This window comes from Triturus cristatus, chromosome 2_2 (assembly GCF_964204655.1).
Source record: "Triturus cristatus chromosome 2_2, aTriCri1.1, whole genome shotgun sequence".
Lineage (NCBI taxonomy): Eukaryota > Metazoa > Chordata > Amphibia > Caudata > Salamandridae > Triturus > Triturus cristatus.
The window spans coordinates 949,488,430-949,515,726 of record NC_140582.1 but is presented as its reverse complement, the minus strand read 5'-3'; the positions used below and the strand labels follow the sequence as shown (position 1 = coordinate 949,515,726).

Sequence of the window (27,297 nt, the reverse complement as noted above, 5' to 3'; positions counted from 1 at the left end):
CTGCACACACAGACTTTGCAGTGGCAGGCCTGGGCCATGTTTAGGGTAATATTGTAGTGGGTGGCACAATCAGTGCTGCAGGCCCACCAGTAGCATTTAACGTACAGGTCTTGGGCACATATAGTGCACTTTACTAGGGACTTATAACTAAATTGAATATACCAGTTGTGGATAACCCAATTTTACCATGTTTAGGGTACAGAGCACATGGACTTTAGCAATGGTTATCAGTGGTAATGTGCCCAGAGTCCTACAGCCAACAAAAACGAATTCAGTAAAAAGGGGAGGAGGAAGGCAAAAATAGATTTGGGGGTGATACTTCAGAAAGGGCTATTTCCAACACCTACTTATTGAAGATTTTAATTGAACTCCAAGATATCAGATCAATCGTTTAGTCATTATGAATGGGTCGCTCTTTATTCACTAGTTCCTTTAATATTTAAACAGGAGACGCTCACATTTTTCAAAGTTATTTTTAAAACCTGACACTTTTCCTTCAGCCCTCCAGCTTTTGCATGAGAGCAAATATCAACAGTGCATTAAACACACCAATGTTAAATCATTATCTTCTGTCCTCTCCGCTCACCACCGTGGGTAACCATTTCAGTTTGCCTAAGTTACCCCTGAACTCTTCATTGCGCCACTCAGGCCAAGATGCAAACCTCCAACAAATCTACCTCACTTCATCAAACACAATCGTCCAAGGGTACCAAATATTTCATAATGATATCTTCTGATGGGGTAGACCCTTCCCACTTCTGTGATTTAAAATTTGTCCAGCAAATTCAGTCCCACTGATCACCCATATCATACTGTACCAGATTTAATTAAGAGTTTCAATTCTTTTTGGGATCTCTTCACAGTGGCCTATGGCGGTTTTGCTGAATTTCAGTCACCAGCACATTAGCTATGTCAACTTTCAGTATCCTCAGAGTTTCACTCTAGGGTCTATCTGTATCTGATGCATTTTAGCTTTAAGGATTCCACGACAGGTTTCACCAGTTTTTGCTTTGCTAAAGTCGTTTGGACCACACCTTGAAGAAGCAAAATTCTGCCACCTCAGAACAGAAGAGGGGGTTGCCTTCTTGTTTCTCTTGTGATGTTTTTCTTCTACTGGAACTTGTACATTTGGAATTGCTATCGGGTCTTTTTGGGCTACTAAATAGCTTTGAAAAGCATATTGGGGTAGAAATGTTATGACTTACCAGAGTAGAGGGCCTCAAGAAGGACCAACAGTCTCTGATGTGGAGATTCAGGGTTGGCCAAGTTATTGTGCTACACCACTTTCCATGGAACATTCCACATTCACCAAAAGACTGTTAGGGGAAAACAACATTGATGGTGGTCGAGCCACAGGGAGAAACCCTGTAATACTGAATTTAAATTTCAAGAAATTTTTTTCTCAAAATTCTGCAACATCTAGATTTCATAAACTTAAAAACAGCACTTAAGACTGCAGCAATGATGACTTTCCAACATATCAAACTAACAATAGCATACCATAGAACACATTTTCATGGATGCTGGAAGACACAACATTGTAAGAATATGTTGCTGCTTCCAACCATAAGAATACCTTGAATGACATTGAATGACAAGCTGAATCTTCTTCCCCAGTACTCGACTTGGGTACTTGCGCTGATGGATCAACAGTCATTGCTTTCTATCTAGTGCTCTACACATCTTTTGGTCTCTGTTTCACACTGGGGCATCCATTTCTATGTTTCTCCTGGTGCTGCACCATTCAAATATAAGTTATTTGCTTATTTTGAAGGCAGACATTTCACCACATATGCAATTAGGCCATAAGTATATGTGGGAGTTTCTATTTCCTTAAAAATGTGCATAATTTTTTTTTTGTAATAGGCGCGCTCCAACATCAGACCACGTCTATAATTTGAAAATTATGTCACTACTTTGTAATGAAACTTCATTACAAATGAGTTGCAACTTCACACCGTTCCCTACTCTGAACCTCTGCATTCTGCGTCCCAGGGATCTTCTTGCCTCCTTCCCCACCCCCGCCCACAACCTCACCTGTGGGAAATAAAACCGTATACAAGATATCAGTGTCAGATACATTTCTGTCAATGTTTGAAAGGTACCTTTTTGACTGCCTGAACCCCACCAACACTCCTGCTTGGCTATGTGCGGGATAGTCAAGCTGAAAAAGATACTGGCTAGATTGTCCGTACTGCAGCCAGGGATTCCTTTACCTTGCAGTGCACACGCAGGGCTCCCCACTCCTAGATATCTCTTTCCTCGCTACCCAACTGGTGGCTCCATGGCATAGGACAAGGCTGCATCCAGAAATTTAGTGAAAAAGACATAACCAACCAAAGATGAAGTACATCTTTCAGTGTTTTCCCCGCCTCCAGCAAAGCCATTTTGTTATCCCAAAAAAGTATGAGTGGGTATCCATGTTTTTTCTCACCTACTTACACGTGACCCAGGGTAGTTAGCAACTTCTGTTGTGGTTGGAGACATGTATTTATTAAATAGTATGAAATACTCTCAACTCTAAAATAAAAGGATATTAAAAGCCACTTTGAAATTGCATAACCTCATAAAGCCGTCTGAGTTGTGACCTTATGCCTGCATATGATCGCATATCTCCTTGGTAACTTGCGATAGCCTTATCATACACAGGTGGCGGTACTTTACTCCATACATAAGCCACAACTGTGGGGATTTTTCTACTGTATCTTTACTAAATTGCTACCTCTAATGATACTGAACTGAACAGTGCTTATTTTACTATTGTGTCTATTTTAAATTGGGTTTATATTTACCTATTTCTCCATATCTTTTCTGAAGAGTGGCTTTATGCCAAGTTTACCCCCATTTTGGACAGAACCATAAACAGCCACATGCTCTTGCAGAACTGAAAATGCACAAGCCGCATTCTTCTCAATGGAAAGGATTTTTAGCAGACCAAGAAAGGGAAAAAACAGAGAATCCTCCTCTAACTGTGGTGAGAGAGGCTAGTGCACACCGTGTTTGTCAACCATCAAATCATCAAATCCTCAAGTACAAGGTAACAGAAGATCTGCTGTGGAGTGGACAAGTGTTGAAAAGTGCAAGCAATCAAGAAGACTACTCTGTGCATGTATGGTTTAGTCACAGGATCAGGAGTTATCAGACTCTCCCCTAAACATTCATGTAAACCAACCAGCCTGCTGGCTTAAGTGAAAGGCCAAACCGAATTCAAAGCTTATTACAAGATACTAAAGAGCCGAACATATTCACTACTGCGAGGCAGCAGTCTCCTGCCACTCTACTCTCACCCACTGCATTCATTGCACCTTCTCCATGATGAAAGTCAATTCTGATATGAATGACTAATGAAACCATACCTGTACTTCTATTTCAGCATCTCAGGGACTCCTAAATAAAGAATGAATCTAATTGGAAGGATTTAGGATCAAGAATTGCTAATAATTTAGCCAAAAACATGCAACTTTATGCACATGTGGCATTTGCAGTTACAGAATCGTGCAACCAAATAAGTGTGTTTGTCTAATAAAAGTGCAGTCATTACACAATAACGTGTAGCTTTGTTTTGCTCTGATATACAAGTAGTGTAACATAACAATGAAATGGTTGCTCAGCGATGCAGGCCAAACTTAATCAAGTGGGCAAAAACACTGTAGTTAAATATTGTTGTTAGTAAAGCAAACAATTATATCATAGGCCATGCTTTCTCCTTTATTACAGACCTAAACATTTAATATGTTGAGAATTAATTTTGCTAAAGTGTCTTCTAGTATGTTGTTATTCTACATTAAAATTTCAAATAAACTTTTGCATTGATAAAGCTTAACCTCTTCTGTGCCCATGACGAGATAGTCTTGTCATGGAGCACGGTCGCGCTGTGCCCATGACGAGACTATCTCGTCATGAACCCCACCCACTAATTAAACGCCCGGCACAGGAGGGGGAAAGGGCGTGGCACAGAAGGGGTTAAGTAACTGCGTGTCATGATCTTCGATGTTGAATCGATTCCATCGATTGAGAGTCTTAGAAAAAAAAGCACACTAAACAGTACTGTTTCCTTTTCCATGTAATTTGCCAGATGAAAATGATAGCTGCCCATTATGAATTTTCGTTCCCTGCATTGTGCCTCTTGGACATCATTTAAGGGTCATCTCATTGTCCTTTACCACTGCAGATTTCTGTTCGACCTTGGGAACTCTGTTTCTTCTGCCTGAGGCTGTAAAAGAACGTGTCTGCATTAATGCACTCTGCCTCAGCAGCACCCACGCGATACAGAATCTAAAAAGTTGCAAACCTAAATGCAGCTCACAAAAATGAATATAATTAGGTTAGACGGAAACGAGAGGTGGGATACTACCCAGAAATAAATCTGGCTTGCGCGAGCAGTCATTAAAATCGGAATGTCTTTCTTACTTGAGTTAATGTCACTCACTACTGCTACACGTGAAGGACCCGCACCAAGGCCTGGGTCCTCTCATCACTCAGCAAGATGACTTCAGCCGGACCCGGCTCTGGGATGCTGGCGCATCCACCTGTGGCTTCTGCTAGACAGACACAAGGGTGCCCAGACCATTAGAGCCATGACTTTTCTCCCATAGCTGTAGCTATGTAGCTGAAGCTCACGCACCAACTCTACCTATTTTGGAAGTACGCTTCAGTTTATGTACCTATGCAAAATGGTACTCTCCGTTTGCCACCATCTAAATGTTTAGCACCACCCGACTAATTTGAAATGGTATCAGATTTACAATAGAGAAACGTCAAATTAACATGTTTTCCTCTTCTTATGTATCAAGTTAAGTTAGTTGCGGCTTGGCCACATCTGTACTCCGCTGTTGGTCGCCCCGGGCATCGTGACCATGCGATAGGCTAGCGAGCAGCTGAAAACACGCTAGTGTCTGCCTGCAGTAGAGACAGTGCAATGTCGCGGGCTCCCATTCTGCACACATTTTCAGCAAACCACTATGTCCTCTTAAGCTACTTACGTCAACAACTTAGAAAGAAGGGCACGGCTCATAAGGAACAACCTCTAACCACATATGTAATTGTACCAGGAAATTAATTTTCTTTAGATGCAAAAAAAGGGAATCCTTAATAAAACATGCAAGTGTGCTTCGCGCTGACAGTAAAAAAAAAACGAGGAGAGGAGGAGGCGGCAGTGGGAGGGGCGAGAGGAGGGGGCCTGCACCGGTTTCCTTTTGCGGGAGCAGGAACCATCTCTTAATTACAAACAGATGGTCTCAAAGCTCGCTCCCGCAAGGGAATCGCCAAACGTGCGCCGGTTGCCATTCCAATCAATGCAATGCGTGCACGTTTTTGCCTGAAAAACGGAATCGAGTTCTAAAGGTCTCCTCCTATGCAGCACATGTGTGCTGTGTAGGCGAGACCTAAAAATGACATCTATAAAACCCTCAAACCATTTAAGCGATACTCTGCCAGGCTAAGCTTGTAAAAGAGCTTACATTTTCCTTACTCCCTTTCTGTACGAAGACTATCGCAGCATCTCTGTCTCAGGGCATGGTCCCTGATAGCCTAAAGATAGGAGAGGTCACCCCTATTTAAAAAAAAAAAAAAAAATCAACAACGCTGACCAGTCTGACCCAGTCAATTTTTGCCCAATCTCCAACATACTGACTCTAGCAAAACTTCTGGAGAAATGTGTAAACCTGCAACTCTACAACCACATTGAACAATTCCAACTTCTAGATCAGTACCAAATATGGCTTTAGAACTGGCCATAACATTGAAACAGCTCTGACACATATTGTTGATGATGCCCTGAGATTGCTTGATCAGAATGAATCCTGCCTACTTATACTTTTTGATCTCTCCTCTGCATTTGATACTGTCAAACATGACAGCTTGATTGACCTCCTCGAAAATAGGATAGGGTTATCGGGTCCCGTTTTAAACTGGTTTGCGTTATTCCTTCACAATAGAACTTGGAGAATCAAAATTAACCATTCATTATCAGATATTACATCCGGTAACACTTTGAGTACCCCAAGACTCCTCACACTCACCCAATCGATTCAACCTTTTCATGGAACCTCTTGCGAACATTTTAAAAATCTCAAACATTCATTACTACATGTATGCTGATGATACACAGTTGTATTTGAGAATCTCACCTGAAGATATCAAAATGCTCAATTACACTCTGTCGAAAACCCACCAATGGCTGACCTGCAAATGCCTCATGCTTAATACCCTCCAAACTGAATCCTTTTGATCACCCCTCTCGGCCCCCATAGAATATTGGATCAAACATCTACCAGCTCGCAACTACCAACACCCCCCCCATTATTAAGACTACTCAATCACTAGGCATAACTTTGGACAAACATCTTAATATGTAAGATCATATTAGTGGAGCCATCGGGGGAGCCAATCACCAAATTAACATTCTAATGAAATCCAAACCCTTCTTGCCCTCGTTGGATTTTCAATTAGCAGTATAATTTCTAGTCATCTCCTGATTAGATTACGGGAGTGCTACTCTTGCCGGCCTACCCAAAGTAAATTTTAGACTTGGAGAGAGGTCTGTGCCCAGTGTTCAGGGAGTTGTGTGTTTAATAATTGCTAAAGTCCAATATACTTTTTAAAGTATGGTAGGCGGTTTTATTGTTATTTCAAAAAGTGTAACTAGAAAAATAACAACCTTTTTTTTTTTTTAGACATGTGTTTTGCCCGTAGGGCCATGAGGCCAAGGGCTTTTTCACTGATGACATTCATAGTAAAACATTGTGTTAAAGGAAACTGAGAATTAATCCATAGACCATTAGTTCATAATCATATGATTAATAAGTGGCCGAGTGGGTGGAAAAATAAATGATCAATGCAGACACCAAAGGAGAGGTGGGTATTTTGGAGGGTAAAGGTGAGTGATTAAAATGAGAGGACATGAAGATAAAGGGGGAAGGTGTAAAAACAAAAAAATCAATATGCAATGTATACCAAAATTTCATTTTTTCTTTCAGATGGTATCAATGTCCAAAACAATAGGCTAATCAGCATATTTATCATTCTATTAAAGCACTCCAATTATAATACGCATGATTCACCCTAATCAAAATTTAGCTTCCATTTGAGGTAGACACAAAGTTCAGCACCTTACAGTTGGGTTGAGCGCGAGACACATATCATATATTAGAGGCAGTACAATTCTATCGAATCCCCTCACTTTTACTAGCAGAGCAATCCAAAGAGCCCCAGAGTTGTGAAAGGTTATCAATATGAATTTCAAGTTACTGTCCTTTAAAGTTGATATTTTGTGGAAAGTCATTAGAGAGCAAAGATACTAAAATACTGGGGGCAGTGCTTACCTAAACATCTTGTTTGTAGTCATGCAATCTGTAGGGAAAGTGAAAGTCAACACAATAAGAAAAAGCCTGCTCTACTTCTTGTATTGTGTTACGCACAGGTTAAACTGGTTTAATTATTTAGTGTTAGCCACTAAAGGAAGGGACAGGTCAAACTGGTTTCCCAGCATCGTCAGCAAGGCCGTAGTCAGACTGTAAGTGCTCAAAATCAGTGGGGAAAGTAGTGAGATAGTGACAGGCGCCCGATAAAGTTGAAACCCAAAGTTAGACTTGCTGTCATGGTCTAAATCCAAGGTTGTGTATGCGGTATAGCAGAGGTAAGTAAACCTGCGCATGTGTCTCACGAATAAGCTCAATGGAGGACGTGACATTCAGGTCATGCCTCGTTAGGTGTTACCCACTAAATAAAAATAGAAATAAAATGTAAAAAAGAGCACGAATTCCCAGCCTCTGCAACATCGTGGTTAAGGTGGCAAAAGGATGTACTCAAGGTCCGTATGAAAATGTGTGAGATAATGCTAAGCGTGCCATAAAGTTAGAAGCAAACAAACGTGATTTATCAGCATCTGCAACCTCCTGCGGTTATAGTCAAACATTCAACCTATCTCCTTTCTCCCCGCCCGGCCAAAATCCTGGAGAAATTCATCAATGTTGAACTGATGAAACACATTGAATCCCAGGAAATCCTTGACAGCTCTCGTAACGGATTTCGTGCCGGTCAAAGCACTGAATCCGCCTTGGTAGCAGCCACTGACTGTATCCACACCCAGGATGACCAAGGGAGATCTGTGGTGCTGATTTTGTTCGACCTCTCGGTGGCATTTGATACCATCTCTGCAGTGCGCATGATTCAGCGACTGCGGGAAGCAGGAGTTACTGGGAGGGCCCTGCAGCTTCTCTTTCATGACCGGCACTACTCACACCATCAGTTGTGAAGGCGTTAGAGCAAAGGTCTTTGGCCTTCCCTGTGTTGTCCACCAGGGATCTTCACTTAGCCCCACCCTTTTTAATCTGTATGTGACCCCCTGGCAGAGTTGGTGAGATCGTTCGGCTTCCAGGTGCCCTCCTACGCGGATGACACACAAATCATTGTTTCTATATGAATAATTTGCAATCGGTTGCCCAAAAGTTTAATCAATGTATGTCCAGCATTGTATGCTGGATGAAGGACAATTCATCGCTGGGACCGGTTTGTTGAACCCTTTGCTAGGGGAACCTGAACCACCCTTCTTGGGGTCACTCCCAGGTCCCTTCTAAGGACCCTGGTGTTGATACAGCAGTCCGCCTCCTTAGCAAGCTCGATGGGGTCAGAGAGCTTACTGTCAATCAAGTGTTGACGCATATCTGGAAAAACAAAGTCTGAACATGTGCTCTTCTGAAATCAAGTTACACAGCCCTTGATAATCCTGGACTTCACTGCCCTTAACCCAACCATCAAGTGCCTTGCAAAAACAATCCACACAATAAACCCAGGTTTAGTGGGCCAGTTCTCTGACTGTCCCAGAACTTCTACCTATACGTCTCTGGAGTCAACCCATATTTTCTGATAAGGGCTTCCTTCATGGAGGAATATCTCATCTTGTCCTCCCTCTCCAAGGCCAGTAGGGTGTTTCTCCCCTCACTAGGGATATGCCTTCAACAGTTAGCTCCCTCACCCCCCAATCATCCTCAGGGATCTTGTGCATCTACAGGGCAATCTCATAAGTCTCAAATCCATCTATTTATGGTCGGCTTTGGAGTTAAAAAAGATTACAATCTGGGTATCATCAGCATACAATACTATTGAAAGTCCATAAGATTGGACAATATCAGCCAAGGGGCTTACATACAGGTTAAATAGTGTGGGGCTCTGTGAAGATCCCTGGGACACTCCACACTTCAGAGGAAAAGAGTAAAATGGCTTGTCATAGATCTGGGAGCTCCTATCCTCCAAAAACGAAGATAGCCATTTCAGTGTTACTCCTGTATTCTCTGCAACAGCACTGAATGAGATACAGTGTTGAAAGCTGCGCTCAGATCTGAGCTGAGTTCTGAGCCCTTTGTTCTATAGTAATTTTGTTTCTATAGTAATTTTAAGGTCCTCTACGACTGTGTCCAGGCTGAATGGGATGAAAACTGATAGGTGCTGATTGACATGCTTTTCCAATACCTTGCCCACACTAGACAACAGGGATATCTGCCTGTAATTGTTTTTTTTAGTAAGAGCTACGCTCCAGAGGAGTGTCAAACCGAGAAGAGAAAGGAAAGTCGCCTGTAAAGAACAGAGAGCTCAGATTGACAAGAAGGGCATCTAATCATGAGCAAGGGATGACTGTTGAGTACTGCATGTTCTCTCCAATAGCTGGGGTAGTCCATATTGAGATGGCAAATGTAGATGGTTCAGGAACCACCAGCTACTGTGATAAGTTAGTTTTGAGCCATGCCATGTTTGGGCAAGCAGCTGTGCAATACACTTTTCCTTCTATCTGAAGTTGTTTCTGCTGATTTTGCTGTTTCGTTGAACAACTGTGAACTACACTTTGCGAGTTTGAGGTTACACACAGATCTCTAGCAGGGATGAACCTTTTTACTGTAGTTTGAAGGTGACCGCGCTTTCACAAGAGAGGAAGAAGGAGGTCCTGGCTTTGGTGCATTCCATTAAACCTGCACTGTATTCCTTTTCCGTCTCACCCCTTTCTGGCAGTAGCACATATTGAAGACCAAAGCAGCACACGCCCACAAATATATACAGTGCTCCTTGGGTAAATATATTGCTTCAGTCTGTGGTCAACCATCAATGCATATTCATAATGAAGAGTATTTAAGTGGAATATTCCGGCCTGATACCAGGAATCTGAATTATTAAAGTATACTTTTGTCCTTTATTTAGCATTTGTTTCATATTCTTTAAATAGTTGTTGTTTTTACTTCCTTCAACAGCGACGTTGTTTTGTTTCCATCATTGTTGGAACCTCTGGTCTTAGAATGTCATCTGTCTCCAAACCAAGGGTAACTGTTCCAAGAAGAAAATCATCCTCTGCACCGTCTTCAGGAGCCGTTGGTTCTTTGGAATGTGCCACGAAAGGGAAACCTCGACCCAGTGATAGACTCAATCCAAAAACGATTGATCCGGTATTTAAAGATCATACTTTAATGGCGATGTACATTTATTCTGATTTTTAAATATTTTCAGCCGTGTCTTAATTTATTTTCCGGGTTGAAACGTTTTTTTATGGGTAAATACTACAGTGTTGTTGTACCTTCCACATAATTAGTGCACAAAGTTTGATTATTCTTTATATAGGGTATACAGACTCTTTAAGAACACCAGTGCTACTTTTTCGGTACCTGAAGGCCTTGTTTTTACTTTTTCAATCAGTTTCACAGTTTTAAAAACTGTTGACTGTTGCAGCTATTTCCTTTTTTTAAAACGCTGTACTGTTTGGGGTGATTTCACTGATGTTTGGGGGAAACGATAGTGCTCAGCGGCCATGTCTTTTTGATGGTTAGCGATCCACTGTTTTTTTTACTGCCTCGTCTGCGTGACCGACCTGTGTAGTTAGTCACAGAAGTGCTGCTGGCATGCTAAAGGCGCACCTAAGGCAAACCCGTCTGGGCCTGAACGGGACCAGGGTTAGATATGCTGGTCAATTGCCCCCAGACCAGATGTCCCACTTCCCATCAAGCCTCCTTGCTTTTCGCCCCAATACGCCAGGTGCTTGTTTTGCATCCTGGATTTCTGAAAAGGTTTGTTACAAATGCCCTTTCTGTGATTTTGCGGTCGCTGAACCTCCTATTCCATCACAAATCCATACCACAGGTTTCTGCTCTCATTCTATTTATGTAGACCGACAACTATGTAACTCTGCTCACTTTACATTTTTTGTGTATTAATTGTGGGTCACTAGGGAAACACCAATCTGAATTGTTCAACTTTTTCATTGATCACGCTCCAAATGTGGTATTTCTGACAAACTTGGGTGAATGAAGCTTTAACCCCAGACACTGTCGCTGCTGTACCCCTTGATTACTGCATCCACAGAATAGACCGTACTTATAATGGGGTGGGGGGCATTGCACTTGTTTTCAAATCACAATTTGTTTGTAAATAGATAAGCTTTCTATCACAGACTGTGAAGCGTTACTGTTTCTCTTGACTCTTTCTAATACGTTTATGCTGTCAGGTGCCTTGATATACTGTCCCCTTGGGCTGGCCAGCAGTTGTATCCCAGCCTAATAAAGGCTTTGTCTCCTTTTATTGTGAAGTATGCTTGCTTCACAATTCTTGGAGACTTTAATATTTACCTAGACAATAAGTCCTGCAGTTTCACCTCCACACTTATTGAGGATTTCATGGTGTTGGCCTTACAGTTGGCCAATAATGGCCGCACCCATGAGGCTGGACATATGCTCGATCCCATTTTTGCTAATGAGATGAACTTGCGCAAGGGTCACCTTCTACCCTTAGCCTGGTCCAATTATTTTGCAGTTCCTTTCTCTCTCGTTATCCCAGGGGCTCCCCAGTTAAGGGATGTCCAGTCCTTATTCTCAGACTGGAATTGGTTGAAGATCAGTGTTGCAGCTTTGAGTCAGATTTTAGAATCCAACTGTCCAATCCTGTCAAACTCGATGTGTTCTGACGTTTCCATCATTGATTAGTGGATTGGGTCTGAATTGTACTCTTTAATCCCAGTTGGGGAAAGAAAGCACAAGAGAACCTGTCCTCCAGCTCCCCGGTTTAATGATTTATTGTATAAAAACAAAAGGGTTTGCAAATCCCTCGAGAGAATATGGTGAAAATCTAAAAGTGGAGAGGCTGAAGCATATTACAAGCAGGCTTTAAAAGTCTACTATAAAACCTGCTACACGACTAGAGCCACCTTTTTTCTGATAAAATCTGTGTGACTCAAAACTTCGCAAAAACTTTGTTTCAAATGGTGAAATCACTCTTGGATCCTGTTACTATAGCTCCGGCCATCTCTCTCACTCATTCTCAGTATGATGAACTAGCCACTTGTTTCTCAAATAAAGTTGTTAACATTGAAGCCACTTTTCTAGATTACATTTCTGCGGATCAGCATGTCTCTCTCTCTCTCTCTCTCTCTCTCTCTCTCTCTCTCTCTCTCTCTCTCTCTCTCTCTCTCTCTCTCTCTCTCTCTCTCTCTCTCTCTCTCTCTCTCTCTCTCTCTCTCTCTCTCTCTCTCTCTCTCTCTCTCTCTCTCTCTCTCTCTCTCTCTCTCTCTCTCTCTCTCTCTCTCTCTCTCTCTCTCTCTCTCTCTCTCTCTCTCTCTCTCTCTCTCTCTCTCTCTCTCTCTCTCTTTCTCTCTCTTTCTCTCTCTTTTCTCTCTCTTTTCTCTCTCTTTTTCTCTCTCTTTTTCTCTCTCTTTTTCTCTCTCTCTTTCTTTCTCTCTCTCTCTCTTTCTCTTTCTCTCTCTTTCTCTCTCTCTCTCTTTCTCTTTCTCTTTCTCTTTCTCTTTCTCTTTCTCTTTCTCTCTCTTTCTCTTTCTCTTTCTCTTTCTCTTTCTCTTTCTCTTTTTCTCTTTCTCTTTCTCTTTCTCTTTTTTCTCTTTTTCTCTCTTTTCTCTCTCTCTTTCTCTTTCTCTTTCTCTTTCTCTTTCTCTCTTTCTCTTTCTCTTTCTCTTTTTCTCTCTCTTTCTCTTTCTCTTTTTCTCTCTCTTTTTCTCTTTTTCTCTCTCTCTCTTTCTCTCTCTCTCCATTTTATCCTCTGGATCAAGCAATCAATGAATTTGTAAAGCGCGCTACTCACCCGTAGGGTCTCAAGGCGCTGGGGGGAGGGTGATCCGCTATTGCTCGAAGAGCCAGGTCTTGAGCTGTTTCCTGAAGGAGAGATGGTTCTGGGTCAGTCGTAGGTGGGTGGGGAGGGAGTTCCATGTCTTGGCCGCCAGGTAGGAGAAGGATCTTCCTCCGGTGGTGGTCTTGCGGGACGGTGGCGAGATCGAGGCTGGCGGAGCGGAGGTGGCGGGTCGGTGTGTAGAATTTGAGGCGGTTGTTGAGGTATGTGGGTCCCATGTCGTGGAGAGCCTTGTGGGTGAGGAGTCTGAAAGTGATCTTCTTGCTGATGGGGAGCCAGTGCAGGTCTCTCAGCTGGGGAGAGATGTGGCTGAAGCGGGGGAGTCCAGGATAAGTCGTGCAGAGGCGTTCTGTATGTGCTGGAGTCTTTTCTGTAGTTTGGCTGTGGTTCCAGCGTAGAGGGTGTTTCCGTAGTCCAGTCGGCTGGTGACGAGGGCCTGGGTGACCGTCTTCCTGGTGTCGGTGGGGATCCACCGGAAGATCTATCGGAGCATGCACAGGGTGTTGAAGCAGGATGACGAGACGGCGTTGACTTGCTTGGTCATCGTGAGGAAGGAGTCCAGGATGAAGCCCAGGTTGCGAGCATGGTCCGCTGGCTTTGGAGCAGAGCCCAGGGCAGGGGGCCACCAGGAGTCTTCCCAGGCGGAGGGGGATGTTCCCAGGATGAGGACTTCCATCTTATCTGAGTTCAGTTTCAGCCGGCTGAGCTTCATCCATTCCGCGACGTCTTTCATTCCTTCCTGGAGGTTGGCTCTGGCTGTGGCGGGGTCGTTGGTGAGGGAGAGGATCAGCTGGGTGTCGTCGGCGTAGGAGATGATGTTGAGGTTGTGTTGGCGTGCGATGGCTGCGAGGGGGCTCATGTAGACGTTGAAGAGTGTGGGGCTGAGCGAGGATCCTTGCGAGACGCCGCAGATGACTTCGGTGGCCACGGACCGGAACGGGGGAAGGCGGACTCTCTGGGTTCTGCCGGCGAGGAACGAGATGATCCATTCCAAGGCCTTTCCTTGGATTCCGATGTTGCTGAGGCGCTGTATCAGGGTGCGGTGGCACACGGTGTCGAAGGCTGCCGAGAGGTCCAGGAGGATGAGGGCAGCTGTTTCCCCGTTGTCGAGCAGGGAACTGATGTCGTCGGTGGCTGCGATGAGGGCGGTCTCGATGCTGTGGTTTGCTCGGAAGCCGGACTGCGAGGGGTCGAGGGATCCGTTGGTCTCGAGGAAGGCAGAGAGTTGTTTGTTAACGATCTTCTCGATGACTTTGGCCGGAAAGGGGAGGAGCGAGATGGGGCAGAAGTTCTTGAGGTCCGTGGGGTCTGCGGTGGGTTTCTTCTTTAAGGGGGTGCTGAGCTCGGCGTGTTTCCAGCTCTCTGGGAAGGTGGCGGATGCGAAGGAGCTGTTGATGATGTTCCGGAGTTGGGGTGCGATGATGGAGTCGGCTTTGTTGAAGATGTGGTGTGGGCAGGGGTCGGTTGGGGAGCCGGAGTGGATGGTGTTCATCGTGTGGGTGGTATCTTCGGTGCTGACCGTCGTCCAGGTGTGGAGGGTGGTGGTAGGGTGCGCGGTCTGTGCGCCGAAACTGTTGTGTATGTCGGCAATCTTGCGGTGAAAGAACGAGGCGAGTGAGTCGCAGAGGTCCTGCGAGGGTGTGATGTCGTTGTTGCAGGCGCTGGGGCTGGAGAGCTCTTTGACGATGCTGAAGAGTTCCTTGCTGTTGTGGGAGTTGTTGTCCAGTCGTTCTTTGAATGTGGTTCTTTTGGTGGTGCGGATCAGTTGGTGGTGTTTGCGGGTGGCGTTCTTGAAGGCTGTCATGTTTTCTGTAGTCTCATCGTGGCGCCAGGCTTTCTCGAGGGTACGGCAGGTTTTCTTGGAGTTTTTGAGGTCGTTGGTGAACCAGGAGGCTTTCTTGCTGCGGTGTCTGCTGGGGGGTTCTTCAGTGGTGCGAGGTCATCGGCACAGTTGGTGAGCCACTGTGTGAGGTTGCGGGCTGCTTCGTTGGGGTCCGTTGTGTTGGTGGGGGGGTTCTGGCTGAGGGAGGTGGTGAGCTGGTCGGCGGTGATCTTGCTCCAGCTTCTGCGGGGAACCTGTTGAGGGTGGGTGTGGGTCATGGTTCTCCTGAAGTTGAAGTGGACGCAGCTGTGGTCTGTCCAGTGCAGTCCGGTGGAGTGGCTGAAGGAGATGTGCTTGCAGGAGGAGAAGATGGGGTCAAGCGTGAGGCCGGCGATGTGGGTGGGGGTGTTCACCAGTTACTTGAGTCCGAGGTTGGCGAGGTTGTCCAGCAGGGTGGCGGTGTTGCTGTCATTGTTGTTCTCCAGGTGGAAGTTGAGGTCTCCTAGGAGGATGTAGTCTGAGGAGGTAAGGGCATGCGGGCTGACGAAGTGTGTGATGGCTTTGCTGAATTGTGTGCGTGGTCCCGGGGGTCTGTAGACGAGGGTGCCTCTGAGGGTGGTCTTGGGGTCGGTGTGTATCTGGAAGTGAAGGTGTTCGGCGGCGGTGAGGGTGTCGTCGGAGTTGGTCGTGATTCGGATGGTGTTTCTGTGGACGATGGCGATGCCTCCTCCGGCTTGGTTGACGCGGTCCTTCCGGGCGATCTTGTAGCCATCCGGGATGGCTATGGCGATGTCGGGAGCTGAGGAGGCGTTCATCCATGTTTCTGTGAGGAAGGCGACGTCTGGTGATGTTGTGTCGAAGGTTCCAGAGTTCGACGGCGTGCCTGTGGATGGAGCGGGTGTTGAGCAAGATGCACTTGAGGTGGTCGTTGCCGGAGCCTGGCTTGGTGGGTGCGGTGCAGGATCGGGTGCAGGTGAAGTTGCAGGCGTGGCAGGTGAATGCTCCGTGGGTGCGTTTCAGGTTGGCTTGGTAGCCCCCAACTTTTAAATCCCTCCTTACCTCCGTTAAATCAGGTTTTCCTTTCAACCCTTGCCCTCCTGCGGTGTTCAGCAAGCTTGACACATATACTCACTCCGGTTTTCAATGCCTCTCTCTGGGAAGGCATTGATCAAAGAGTATGGAAACGCGCAATGGGTATGACTTTGCTTAAAAAACCCAATCTGGACCCTTCTATCTGGGAAAATTACAGACTAATCTCCCTCTTGCCTACTTTGTCTTAAGTCCTTAAAAAGCATGTGAATATTCAGCTCCCACTGTACAACGAACACAAAGGATTGCTTCACCCTTCTCAGTTGGTCTTCAGAGCCAGCCATTCTACAAAGCCAGCCCTATTGGCTGTAACAGACCACTTAAGGCAACAATTGAATAATGGCATCACCGATACACTGATTTCGTTAGATCTCAGTGCAGTGTTCAGTACAGTGAATCACAACATTCTACTGCAGAAGCTAGAGGCCGTTGGGGTTCAGGACTCGGCCCTGAGTTCCTTCATTCGGGTCTGGGTTTTCCAAGTGCATTCACAGCAGCACCCGTTCAATTTACACCCTTTACCGTCCGGGATTCATCAGGGCTCCACCCTCAGACCTATTCTTTTTAATCTGTACGTAAGGCCACTAGCTGACTTGGTGGAAAATCACAGCTTCACTCTTCTATCCTATGCCAATGACACCCAGATCATGGTCTCCCTGTACTCGCAATAGAATAAGAGCTCAGTGATACTGGACATCTGTCTTACCGAAGTCTGCTACTGGATGAACTCCAACTTTGTGAAGCTGAACAGAGACAAGACTTAGGTGCTGGTGCTAGGAAACCTTCATCTGTGAGGCCCGCATCTATGGCCTGTGGTGAGGGATACCTTACCTGTACCGGTCCAGTAGTAAAAAATATTGGTGTTTGGTTAGACTTGAGTCTTTCTGTGAGCTATCAGATCTCTAAAGTGGCTGCTACTTGCATTAGCATTTTGAGATGCCATAAAAAAATCTTAGGCTGCCTTCTGTTTTCAGTCTTAAGAACTGTCATTCATGCCTAGGTGATTCTGAGGCTCGATTATGGAAATATCTTGGAGTAATGAAATATCAGCTCAGACAACTTCAAATAGTGCAGAACACAGCGGCAAGACTGCTATTGCATCCCCTCAAATTCTATTCCACTACATGTCTGCTTCACAAACTGCACTGGCTCCCTGTTGAACGTTGCGTCCAATTTGATGCACTGTGTTGCATACACAATTGTCTTTCAAATTCTGTCCCTCCGATCTAAGATCTTTGGTGCAGTTATATATCCCTAATCGTTCTCTAGGCTCTGTTAACTGGGACCTTGTAGTTATTCCTAGAGTTAAGAGAGCCAGACAGAGAGGACAAGCCTTTTTTTTTTGTTAGTCCTATAGTTATTGAATGCACTCCTGGCTGAGCTCAGATCGTGTTGTTCGCTATCTGCTTTCCAAAACTCAAAACCGTGCTCTATTTTAAACCTTGCCATCTACAGCAGTTCGCTTCTCTGTTCCCGCTACCTTATTGTAGCAAAGCGATAGGAAGCCCATGGCTGAGTAGCCATGCGCTGTACAAAGCTGGATAATAATAATTATACCACCAGTTGTAAGGTGAGCAATATCAGCAGTCCACAAATGATATCATTTTGGATGGATGCTCAATCAATCAATCAATCATAGCATTTGTATAGCGCGCTACTCACCCGGAAGGGTCTCAAGGCGCTTGGGGGGGAAGGGGTCCGCTACTGCTCGAACAGCCAGGTCTTGAGTTGTCTCCTGAAGGCGAGGTGGTCCTGGGTCAGCCGGAGGTGGATGGGGAGGGAGTTCCATGTCTTGGCCGCCAGGTAGGGGAAGGATCTGCCTCCGGCGGTGGCTCTTCGGATGCGTGGTACGGTTGCGAGGGCGAGGCTGGTAGACCGTAGCTGGCGGGTGGGCGTGTAGAAGGTCAGGCGGTCGTTGAGGTACTTGGGGCCCAGGTCGTGGAGAGACTTGTCTGCGTGGGTGAGGAGCCTGAACGTGATCCTCTTGTCAACGGGGAGCCAGTGCAGGTCCCTCAGGTGGTCAAAGATGTGGCTGCGTCGGGGGATGTCCAGAATGAGTCGGGCGGAGGCGTTCTGGATGCGTTGGAGTCTTTTCTGTAGCTTGGCTGTGGTTCCGGCGTAGAGGGTGTTTCCGTAGTCCAGACGGCTGGTGACGAGGGCCTGGGTGACCGTCTTCCTGGTTTCGGTCGGGATCCATCGGAAGATCTTGCGAAGGGTGTGAAAGCATGATGAGGATACGGCGTTGACTTGTCTGGTCATCGAGAGGGAGGAGTCCAGGATGAAGTCCGGGTTGCGTGCATGGTCTGTTGGCTTGGGGGCGGTGCCCAGGGCTGGGGGCCACCAGGAGTCGTTCCAGGCGGAGGGTGATGGTCCCAGGATGAGGACTTCCGTCTTGTCTTGAGTTCAGTTTCAGGCGGCTGTTCTTCATCCACTCGGCGACGTCTTTCATCCCTTCGTGTAGGCTGGTTCTGGCGGTGTCGGGGTCTCTGGTGAGGGAGAGGATCAGCTGGGTGTTGTCGGCGTAGGAGATGATGTTGAGGTTGTGTTGGCGTGCGATGGCGGCTAGAGGTCTCATGTAGACGTTGAAGAGGGTGGGGCTGAGTGATGATCCTTGCGGGACTCCACAGATGACTTCGGTGGCCTCGGATCGAAACGGGGGGAGGCGGACTCTCTGAGTTCTTCCGGCGAGGAATGAGATGATCCACTTCGGTGCCTTCTCTTGGATGCCGGTGTTGTCGAGGCGTTGGACTAGGGTGCGGTGGCAGACAGTGTTGAATGCTGCGGAGAGGTCCAGGAGGATGAGTGCCGCTGTTTCCCCGTTGTCGAGCAGGGCTCGGATGTCGTCGGTGGCTGCGATGAGGGCGGTCTCGGTGCTGTGGTTGGCTCTGAAACCGGACTGCGAGGGGTCGAGGGATCCGTTCGTCTCGAGGAAGGCGGCAAGCTGTTTGTTGACGATCTTCTCGATGACTTTGGCAGGAAAAGGGAGGAGCGAGATGGGTCGGAAGTTTTTGAGGTCGGTGGGTTCCGCTGTTGGTTTCTTCAGTAGGGCGCTGAGCTCGGTATGCTTCCAGCTCTCCGGGAAGGTGGCGGTGTTGAAGGAGGTGTTGATGATGTACCGGAGTTGGGGTGCGATGGTGGAGTCGGCCTTGTTGAAGACGTGGTGGGGGCAGGGGTCGGTTGGAGAGCCGGAGTGGATGGTGTTCATCGTGCGGGCTGTGTCTTCGGTGGTCACCGTGGTCCAGGTGCGGAGGGTGGCGGTGGGGTTCGTTGGTTCGGTGGTTGGGTGCGTGGATGGTGCGCCGAAGCTGTTGTGGATGTCGGCAATCTTGCGGTGGAAGAACGAGGCAAGGGAGTCGCAGAGATCTTGTGAAGGGGTGATGTCGTTGTTGCCGGTGCTGGGGTTGGAGAACTCCTTGACGATGCTGAAGAGTTCCTTGCTGTCGTGGGCGTTGTTGTCCAGTCGCTCCTTCAGTGATTTCTTCTTGGTGGTGCGGATGAGCTGGTGGTGCTTGCGGGTGGCGTGTTTGAGGGCGGTCATGTTGTCAGTGGTCCGGTCGTGGAGCCAGGCTTTCTCGAGGGTGCGGCAGGTCTTCTTGGAGTCCGTGAGTTCGTCGGTGAACCAGGGGGCTTTCTTGCTTCTGGGTCTGCTGGGAGGGTTCTTCAATGGTGCGAGGTCATCGGCGCAGGCGGTCAGCCACTGCGTGAAGTTGCGGGCTGCTTCGTTGACGTCTGATGTGCTGGCAGGTGGGTTCTGGCTGAGGGAGGTGGTGAGCTGGTCGGCGGTGATCTTGCTCCAGCTCCTGTGAGGAACCTGTTGCGGGTGGTGGTGGGTTGTGGTTTTTCTGAATCTGAAGTGGACGCAGCTGTGGTCGGTCCAGTGGAGTTCGGTGGAGTGGCTGAAGCTGATGTGCTTGCTGGATGAGAAGACGGGATCAAGCGTGTGGCCGGCGTAGTGGGTAGGGGTGTTGACCAGTTGCTTGAGGCCGAGGTTGGCGAGGTTGTCCAGCAGGGTGGCGGTGTTGCGGTCCTTGTTGTTCTCCAGGTGGAAGTTGAGGTCCCCTAGGAGGATGTAGTCGGCGGAGGGGAGGGCGTGTGGGCTGATGAAGTCCGTGATGTCTTCGCCGAATTGCGTGCGTGGTCCCGGGGGTCGGTAGATGAGGGTGCCTCTGAGGGTCGTCTTTGGGTCGGTGTGAATCTGGAAGTGGAGGTGTTCGGCGGTGGCGAGGGTGTCGTCGGCGTTGGTCGTGATGCGGATGGTGCTCTTGTGGACGATGGCGATGCCTCCTCCGGTCTGGTTGACGCGGTCCCTCCTGATGATCTTGTATCCATCCGGGATGGCGATGGCGATGTCGGGGGCTGAGGAGGCGTTCATCCATGTTTCAGTGAGGAAGGCGATGTCTGGTGATGTTGTGTCGAGGAGGTTCCAGAGTTCTACGGCGTGTCTGTGGACGGAGCGGGTGTTGTGCAGGATGCACTTGAGGTCGCTGCTGGAGTTTGGCTTGGCGGGCGTGGTGCAGGTTCGGAGGCAGGAGAACTTGCAGGTTGTGCAGGTGAAGGGTCCGTGAATGTGTCTTGGGGCGGCTCGGCAGCAGGTGGGGTTTCGGCCGGCATTGAGTGCATTGAGGGCCGCGGCGTCGTAGGTCTGTCGGGTCGACTTGCATCGCTGGGGACCAGGGGTCCTGGCACTGGGCGGGGGTCCAGGCGCGGACGGGCGCAGACGGGCTTGCCTTTGGCACGCCTTCGGCGCACAATCGGCGCGCCCGCTGCGCTTACGCGCAGTGGCCATTTATGGCGAAGTGGGAGGGAGGGAGGGAGGAGCAGCTGGGAGCGGGGAGGGCACAAAACGAAAAGGGGGCGTGGCCGCTTGGACGGCGGCAGGAAGCGGGGAGCAGGGCGGGCAGGCACAGGGGGACTGAATAACAAGCAACAAAGCCAATACAACAACGTTCAGGGGACAGCAGTGACAACAGTCAAAAGGCAAAAAACAATTAGGAAACGAAACGGTTAAACACACACGCGCAAAATACGGCGGAGGGGCAGGGAACAGCGAGGCAGGCACAACGAGGCTGCGGGCAGCAGCGAGGGGCACACACACAGCTGGTGGCCGTGCGGCGCGGGGGTGTCCTGAGAACAACAGCAAATACATTTTGAAGATGGGTATACATATTTGTCTTATTTATTTAGGAGGAATACGGTTTCTGAAACAAATGTACTTGGTAACATAGTCGAATACATAGGCATATGTAGCTTGTGTTGTTGCATAAAGCTGAATATATTGATGATGATGATGAATTAAGAGAAAGCACAAGACAATACAACAATGTATGTGATACTGCTTATTCTACATCAGGCAGCCCATGGTTCTGAGTTTGAGGAAGCTGGAAAAGTTATGTGAGTGGAGCATGGAGACCGTCCAGTTTTGAGTGTGCTACCTCAAGGTACGCATGCCTCACATTCTGAGTGGGTTTTGAGATCAATTTTGGGAGCAGATAGAGAGGTTAGTACTCAGGGTTTGATTTGGCGGAGGGCTTTCAATAGAGAAAATCGTGTGAAATATGATCAACAGAGTGTGTGGAGACGGTTTGATGAGATCAGAAAATTATTATCTTAGTTTTTGATAAGTTGAGCCTGAGGGATGCTAGAGCCACCCAATTACTGATAGTAGATAGAGACAGGAGTGATTTGAGAACGAAGATGAGACATAAGTGGGGAAAGAGTTCATGATATCCCTTTAGGGGCATAGAGATGATGGTAGAAGACAAAGGAGAAAGTATAACAAACAACTAGAAAACTTGTTACCTTTGTCGAATTAGTTTAATTTAACCACAGTATGTGCTTAGTTATCAATGATATGCCACCAGGTATCTATTGATATATACGTTCATAAACAAAAGATCATTACAGAAATATTAATCAAAAGTGATTATTTTAATTTTATTGTAATATACAATAACGGTGATTGCAAATAAATCACCAACTATCAATCAGAACCTACAATCACAGAGACAATGTCATAAATAAATAAATAAAACACAGCCTTTGTTGTCTCGGAACTGTCAAATTTGAACGAGCAAGCAGTCGTATTTCTGCATCCTCCATGGAAGGCATACAACAGTGGACAATTAAAATTGTTGATTTATGTTTCACTAGAACAATCATTTATATGGCCCCACCTTTAACAAGACTGTTCATGATTAAGAAATACATTGTAATGGACAAACATGAATCACATAGATTTGTTGTAGGGAAATTTAAGAGTGCTGATCCCAGTGCGGCCTCTCGCATAAGGAATAGGCAATCCATTCACCTCAGACTGCTGCAGATATGGGCGATTCTGCTGCCAGATGCCCCTGATGTCGAAGGTGTGTCTGTCACCACTTGGATACATTCAATTTCGACTATTCCCTGGGGTTCTTAATGTGATGACGTGGGCTGATTGCGTATCCCTGACGTGGGAGGCTACACTGGTATCAGCTCACTTGGATTTCCTTACAAGAAATCTATGTGATTCAAGTTTGTCCATTATGATGTACTTCTTGATCATGGAATATTGACAAAGGACTTTATGACCTATTGTCTCTGTGGTTGTAGGTTTGTCCAGCCCGAACTGCCAAGCCATGTCTTCCCTGGACCGGAATCAAGCATCCTAGGACCGGTTTCTGGCTATCAGCCGTCATCAGCCAGGATAGCTTGACTCCAGTGGTGTAGTGAGCACGGGTCCCACGTCTGGGAATACCAATCCCACTTAGGGCGAAAAGCGTTACAACAAACAAATGATGGACGGAATGCTGACAATGCAGACATTCTCCCCCAGTCAAGAGATCTGGGTTAAATCCATCGTTCTTTTGCCCACTACACCACCCTAGTTTAGACATGGCCATACGCAAATCAGTCTTGACCCTGTGCCTCATGGGAACAGTCCAGCCCGAACTGCCAAGCCATGTCTTCCCTGGACCGGAATCAAGCATCCTAGGACCGGTTTCTGGCTATCAGCCGTCATCAGCCAGGATAGCTTGACTCCAGTGGTGTAGTGAGCACGGGTCCCACGTCTGGGAATACCCATCCCACTTAGGGCGAAAAGCGTTACAACAAACAAATGATGGACGGAATGCTGACAATGCAGACATTCTCCCCCAGTCAAGAGATCTGGGTTAAATCCATCGTTCTTTTGCCCACTACACCACCCCAGTTTAGACATGGCCATACGCAAATCAGTCTTGACCCTGTGCCTCATGGGAACAGTCCAGCCCGAACTGCCAAGCCATGTCTTCCCTGGACCGGAATCAAGCATCCTAGGACTGGTTTCTGGCTATCAGCCGTCATCAGCCTTGGCAGTTCGGGCTGGACTGTTCCCATAGGGCACAGGGTCAAGACTGATTTGCATATGGCTGGGTTCAAACTGGAATGGTATGGTGAGCAAAAAAACCGATGGATTTAGGCCCAGATCTCTGTACTGGGGTGAATGTATGACATTGTTCTGCATTCTGTCCATCAATTGTTGTTTTTGCATTTGTCACCCCGAGTGGGAAGGGTATGCTCAGACATGAGTCCCGTGCTCTCCATGCCACTGGAATCAAGCTATCCTGGCTGACTAGGGCTGAAAGCCCGAAACCGGTCCTAGGATGCTTGTTTCCAGTCCAGGGAGGACCTGGCTTGGCAGTTCGGGCTGGACTGTTCCCATAGGGCACAGGGTCAAGACTGATTTGCATATGGCTGGGTTCAAACTGGAATGGCATGATGAGCAAAAAAACGATGGATTTAGGCCCAGATCTCTGTACTGGGGTGAATGTATGACATTGTTCTGCATTCTGTCCATCAATTGTTGTTTTTGTCTTAGTACACTCATAGCATTGTCATCTGGGCAAGAGCAGTAATAATTCCCAGTTCATGTTTAAAAACTCACCTTTCATGAATATATTACCAAAGCATGATGTAGTAGTGCACTGTCATTACACAGCATATTTTCCATTCAAAGGCTCACAAAACATTCCCACTAGCATGTAGTTTTACTGATAATAGCGCATAAACAATGTTTGGAAATTGAGTTTCAGCAAAAATATTTAAAACTTGCACTCACCAAATAAAGGTGTTTTTTTCACCACAGAATTGCAAAAATGGGTTTTCATAATTAGTGAAATATATTTGAAATGTTTCAACAGTTCACCTAGCTATTTCATTGTTGTGTTAGAAAATAGCTTGACATCTTACAGCTTTTCATTTGACATGGTTTGCACAGTTCAATTGTCACACAGTTCTCTTTACAAAATCCTCTAACTTTAGTCACAGAAAGAAAACTAAATGTGGGAAGACAAACTGACTTATGACCTCTGTTTCTGAGAGCCAGCAAGTGTGACAAGATAACAAGATTTAAAGGCATTTTTATTGCTCCTTCACTTTGTGAGCAATAAAGATGCCTTTAAATCTTGTTATCTTGGCACATTTGCACTACTTTCAGAGACCGAGGTCAAAAGTCAGTTTGTATTAATACATATACTTTTTGTTCTGTGACTGAAGTTAGAGGATTTTCAACTGCCAGAAAGGCGAGCAGTCCCTAAAAATAGCTTGTCCTGAATAAATCTAGCTCGATAGTGAGTGAGTGAATTTTCCGAGCCCTGGACCAGCAGGCGGTAAAAGTGGTAGAGTAAGTAGGATGAGGAAACCTCTTGTGGAGCTGCGGACAGTTGCAAAAAAATATAGGAAAGCAAGCTCTGATAACGGCTTTGGTGGGCTAAAGAAAGATTATGGTGTTAAGGATACACGTGGGCGCCAAGTTAAGGGTCTAGAAGTTTCAGGCAAGCAGCCTTTTAAAAAACTTAAACCTTCCTCTGTTTTTTTGCGACGAGTCCTCAGGAAGTGCTGAGGTGGAAATAAGTTGCTCCTCGGATTTTGATTCAGAGGAAGATTTGAGAGGGAGCAGGAAGAAGGCTGCAGATTTGACAGGAAATGATGGAGAGCAGGGGGCCCTGATGGATCCCATGGCGGAATTTGTTAGACCCCTTGTTAATTAAACATCCTTTACCACCAGAATAGACTCCTATAGCTCATGTAGCATAGTATGTGGAAAATTGGTCAAGAAATCAGATTCCTAAGGACGTTAGACTAAGGGTGAGTTCTGAATGTCTAAGGTCTAGTCTGGCTAATAGGATCATGGTGAAATCCGAATTGGATGCTAAAATATTAGCCTTCATAGGCAAAGGTGGTAGGGATCCTTGAAAAAGGTCTAGATAGGGGCCTAAAAAGGTGTCGGGACCATCTGCATCTGTTGGATTTGACTGAATCCTATGACAAAAGTATTCGAAATGGCCTAAGAGGCTTACATTGTTAATAAGACTTTGGATATTGTAGAGTTGAGATAGTGGATTCAAAGATCTGTTTGTCTTTTGTGGCATGCAAACACTGCCTTGTCGGTTGAACGCAGAAAGAGTATTTTACAATAAATTGACCCAAAGTTGGTGGAGCTTGCGAATAATGAAGGTGGTAAATGAGCAAATGGTTTGTTGTTTGGGGACATTTCATCAAGGATCCTCTCTTTCCCCCCTGCTTTTCAACCTCTATATCTTCCCTCTTATCTTCGCGCTTCAGCAGCTGGAGGTCACCGTGTATAACTACGCGGATGATCTCCAGCTCATCTTTGATCTGTCCCCTTCTCCCCTTTCTGTCTCTAATTTCCAGTCTACTATGACATTCATCAGGGACTGGATGAACCACAACCACCTTAAACTGAACCCGGATAAAACCGAATTGGTTCTCACCGGTGGTTCATCCAGCCCCTGGAACTCTCTTTTCTGGCCCCCCTCTCTCGGGCCCGCACCTTCCCCCTCAACCACGGTCAAAACACTGGGTGTCAAAGTGAATAATCAGCTCACTCTTCACCCACAAATCAGCTCCGTGGTTTCCTCTTGTTTCCTCACTCTCCGTACCATCCGTTCTGTTTCCCGCTTCTTTTCCCCTCAGGCACTCAAGATTATTACGGCCGCCCTGGTGATATCAAAGCTGGATTACACCAATGCCCTCTATCACGGCATTCCAGCTTACAGCCTGCGAAGACTTCAGTCGATCCAGAACCAGGCGGCCCGGCTGGTCTACGGCCTCCCACGCCATCACCATTCCACCCCCCTTCTCTGGGAGCTTCACTGGCTTCCCGTAAAAGAACGCTCCCTTTTTAAGACGGGCTGCATGGTCTTTCAGGCCCGCCAGGGCACTGCCCCCGCCTTTATCTCTTCTTTAATAAAACCCTATGTTCCCACAAGAGAGCTCCGCTCTTCCTCTAAGTCCCTTCTTCAGATCCCCCGCTTCACACGTAAAAAGTGGGGTGGGGCCAACTTTTCCACCTTGGCTCCAACATTCTGGAACTCCCTTCCTGACCATCTCCGTTCTGCTACCCAGTACCTCTCCTTTCGCAAAGATTTAAAAACTTTCCTCTTCAATCAGGCTTTCCCTGCTTAGCTCTTCATTCCTATCACTCTTGTCTTTTCCCTCAGTTGCCGAACTGCCGATCCTGCCTACTAGCGCCAAGAAACCGCATGGTGTACGCTGCGCTTTAGAAATGTTTTAAATTAGAAATTAGAAGGAAATATCTAAATACCTGGGAGCATTTAGCTCTTTGTAAAAATCAAAGAGTATTTGATAAACATGATTTCGGAGGGGCCAGGAGATCGAGAGCCTAGTTCCACGACAGAGGGCAAGGCATTACTAGGGCCTCTTTTAGACCCAATACTTTAAAGACCTCATATCAGTCAGGTGGCTTCTACCCTCAAAGACCGAGTAATAGAGGAAGAAGTGGACATGGTGATGGATGTTCCACGGTCGCAAGTAAGTCAAGACCCTTTTGTTACTCTACAAAAGATGGGCGGCAGACTTGCCCAATTTTTGGGGAAATGGTTATGGCTAACAAGTGATCCGTGGGTTTTGCAAACCGTTCAAGGATATCACATCGATTTTATAAAGGAACCGTTTCAAAGCCATCTTCAGAAGATGTTACAGTACAATGTAGAACTCACAGAATTAGTGGGAAAGGAAGTTCAGGGTTTGGTAGAAAATTGTGCGATAGAGGGAGTAAAGGAGAACGTAGAAAGTTTTGTCGGCAACATTTTTTTTGTTGTGCAGAAAAAAGACAAGAGAATGAGACCAGTAATAAACTTGAGAAGTTTGAATGATTGGGTGGAGTATCACCATTTGAAAATGGAAGGTATTTATTTAGTGAGAGATGTATTACAAATAGGAGATTGGATGACTCGTTTGTATTTAGATTTAAAAGACGCATATCTGGCTATTCC

The 27,297-nt window shown here is 46.6% G+C and overlaps 1 protein-coding gene across 1 annotated transcript in view; it reads left to right on the top strand.

Annotated features, from left to right (window-relative positions):
• The window catches only part of PACRGL (parkin coregulated like), a 219,314-nt gene that overhangs the window by 20,877 nt on the left and 171,140 nt on the right, over window positions 1–27,297 (top strand). The window contains exon 2 of the mRNA XM_085642356.1: window positions 10,239–10,430. Coding sequence (XP_085498482.1) covers window positions 10,284–10,430 — 147 coding nt within the window. The 5' untranslated portion in view covers window positions 10,239–10,283. The remainder of the gene's footprint in view (window positions 1–10,238; window positions 10,431–27,297) is intronic.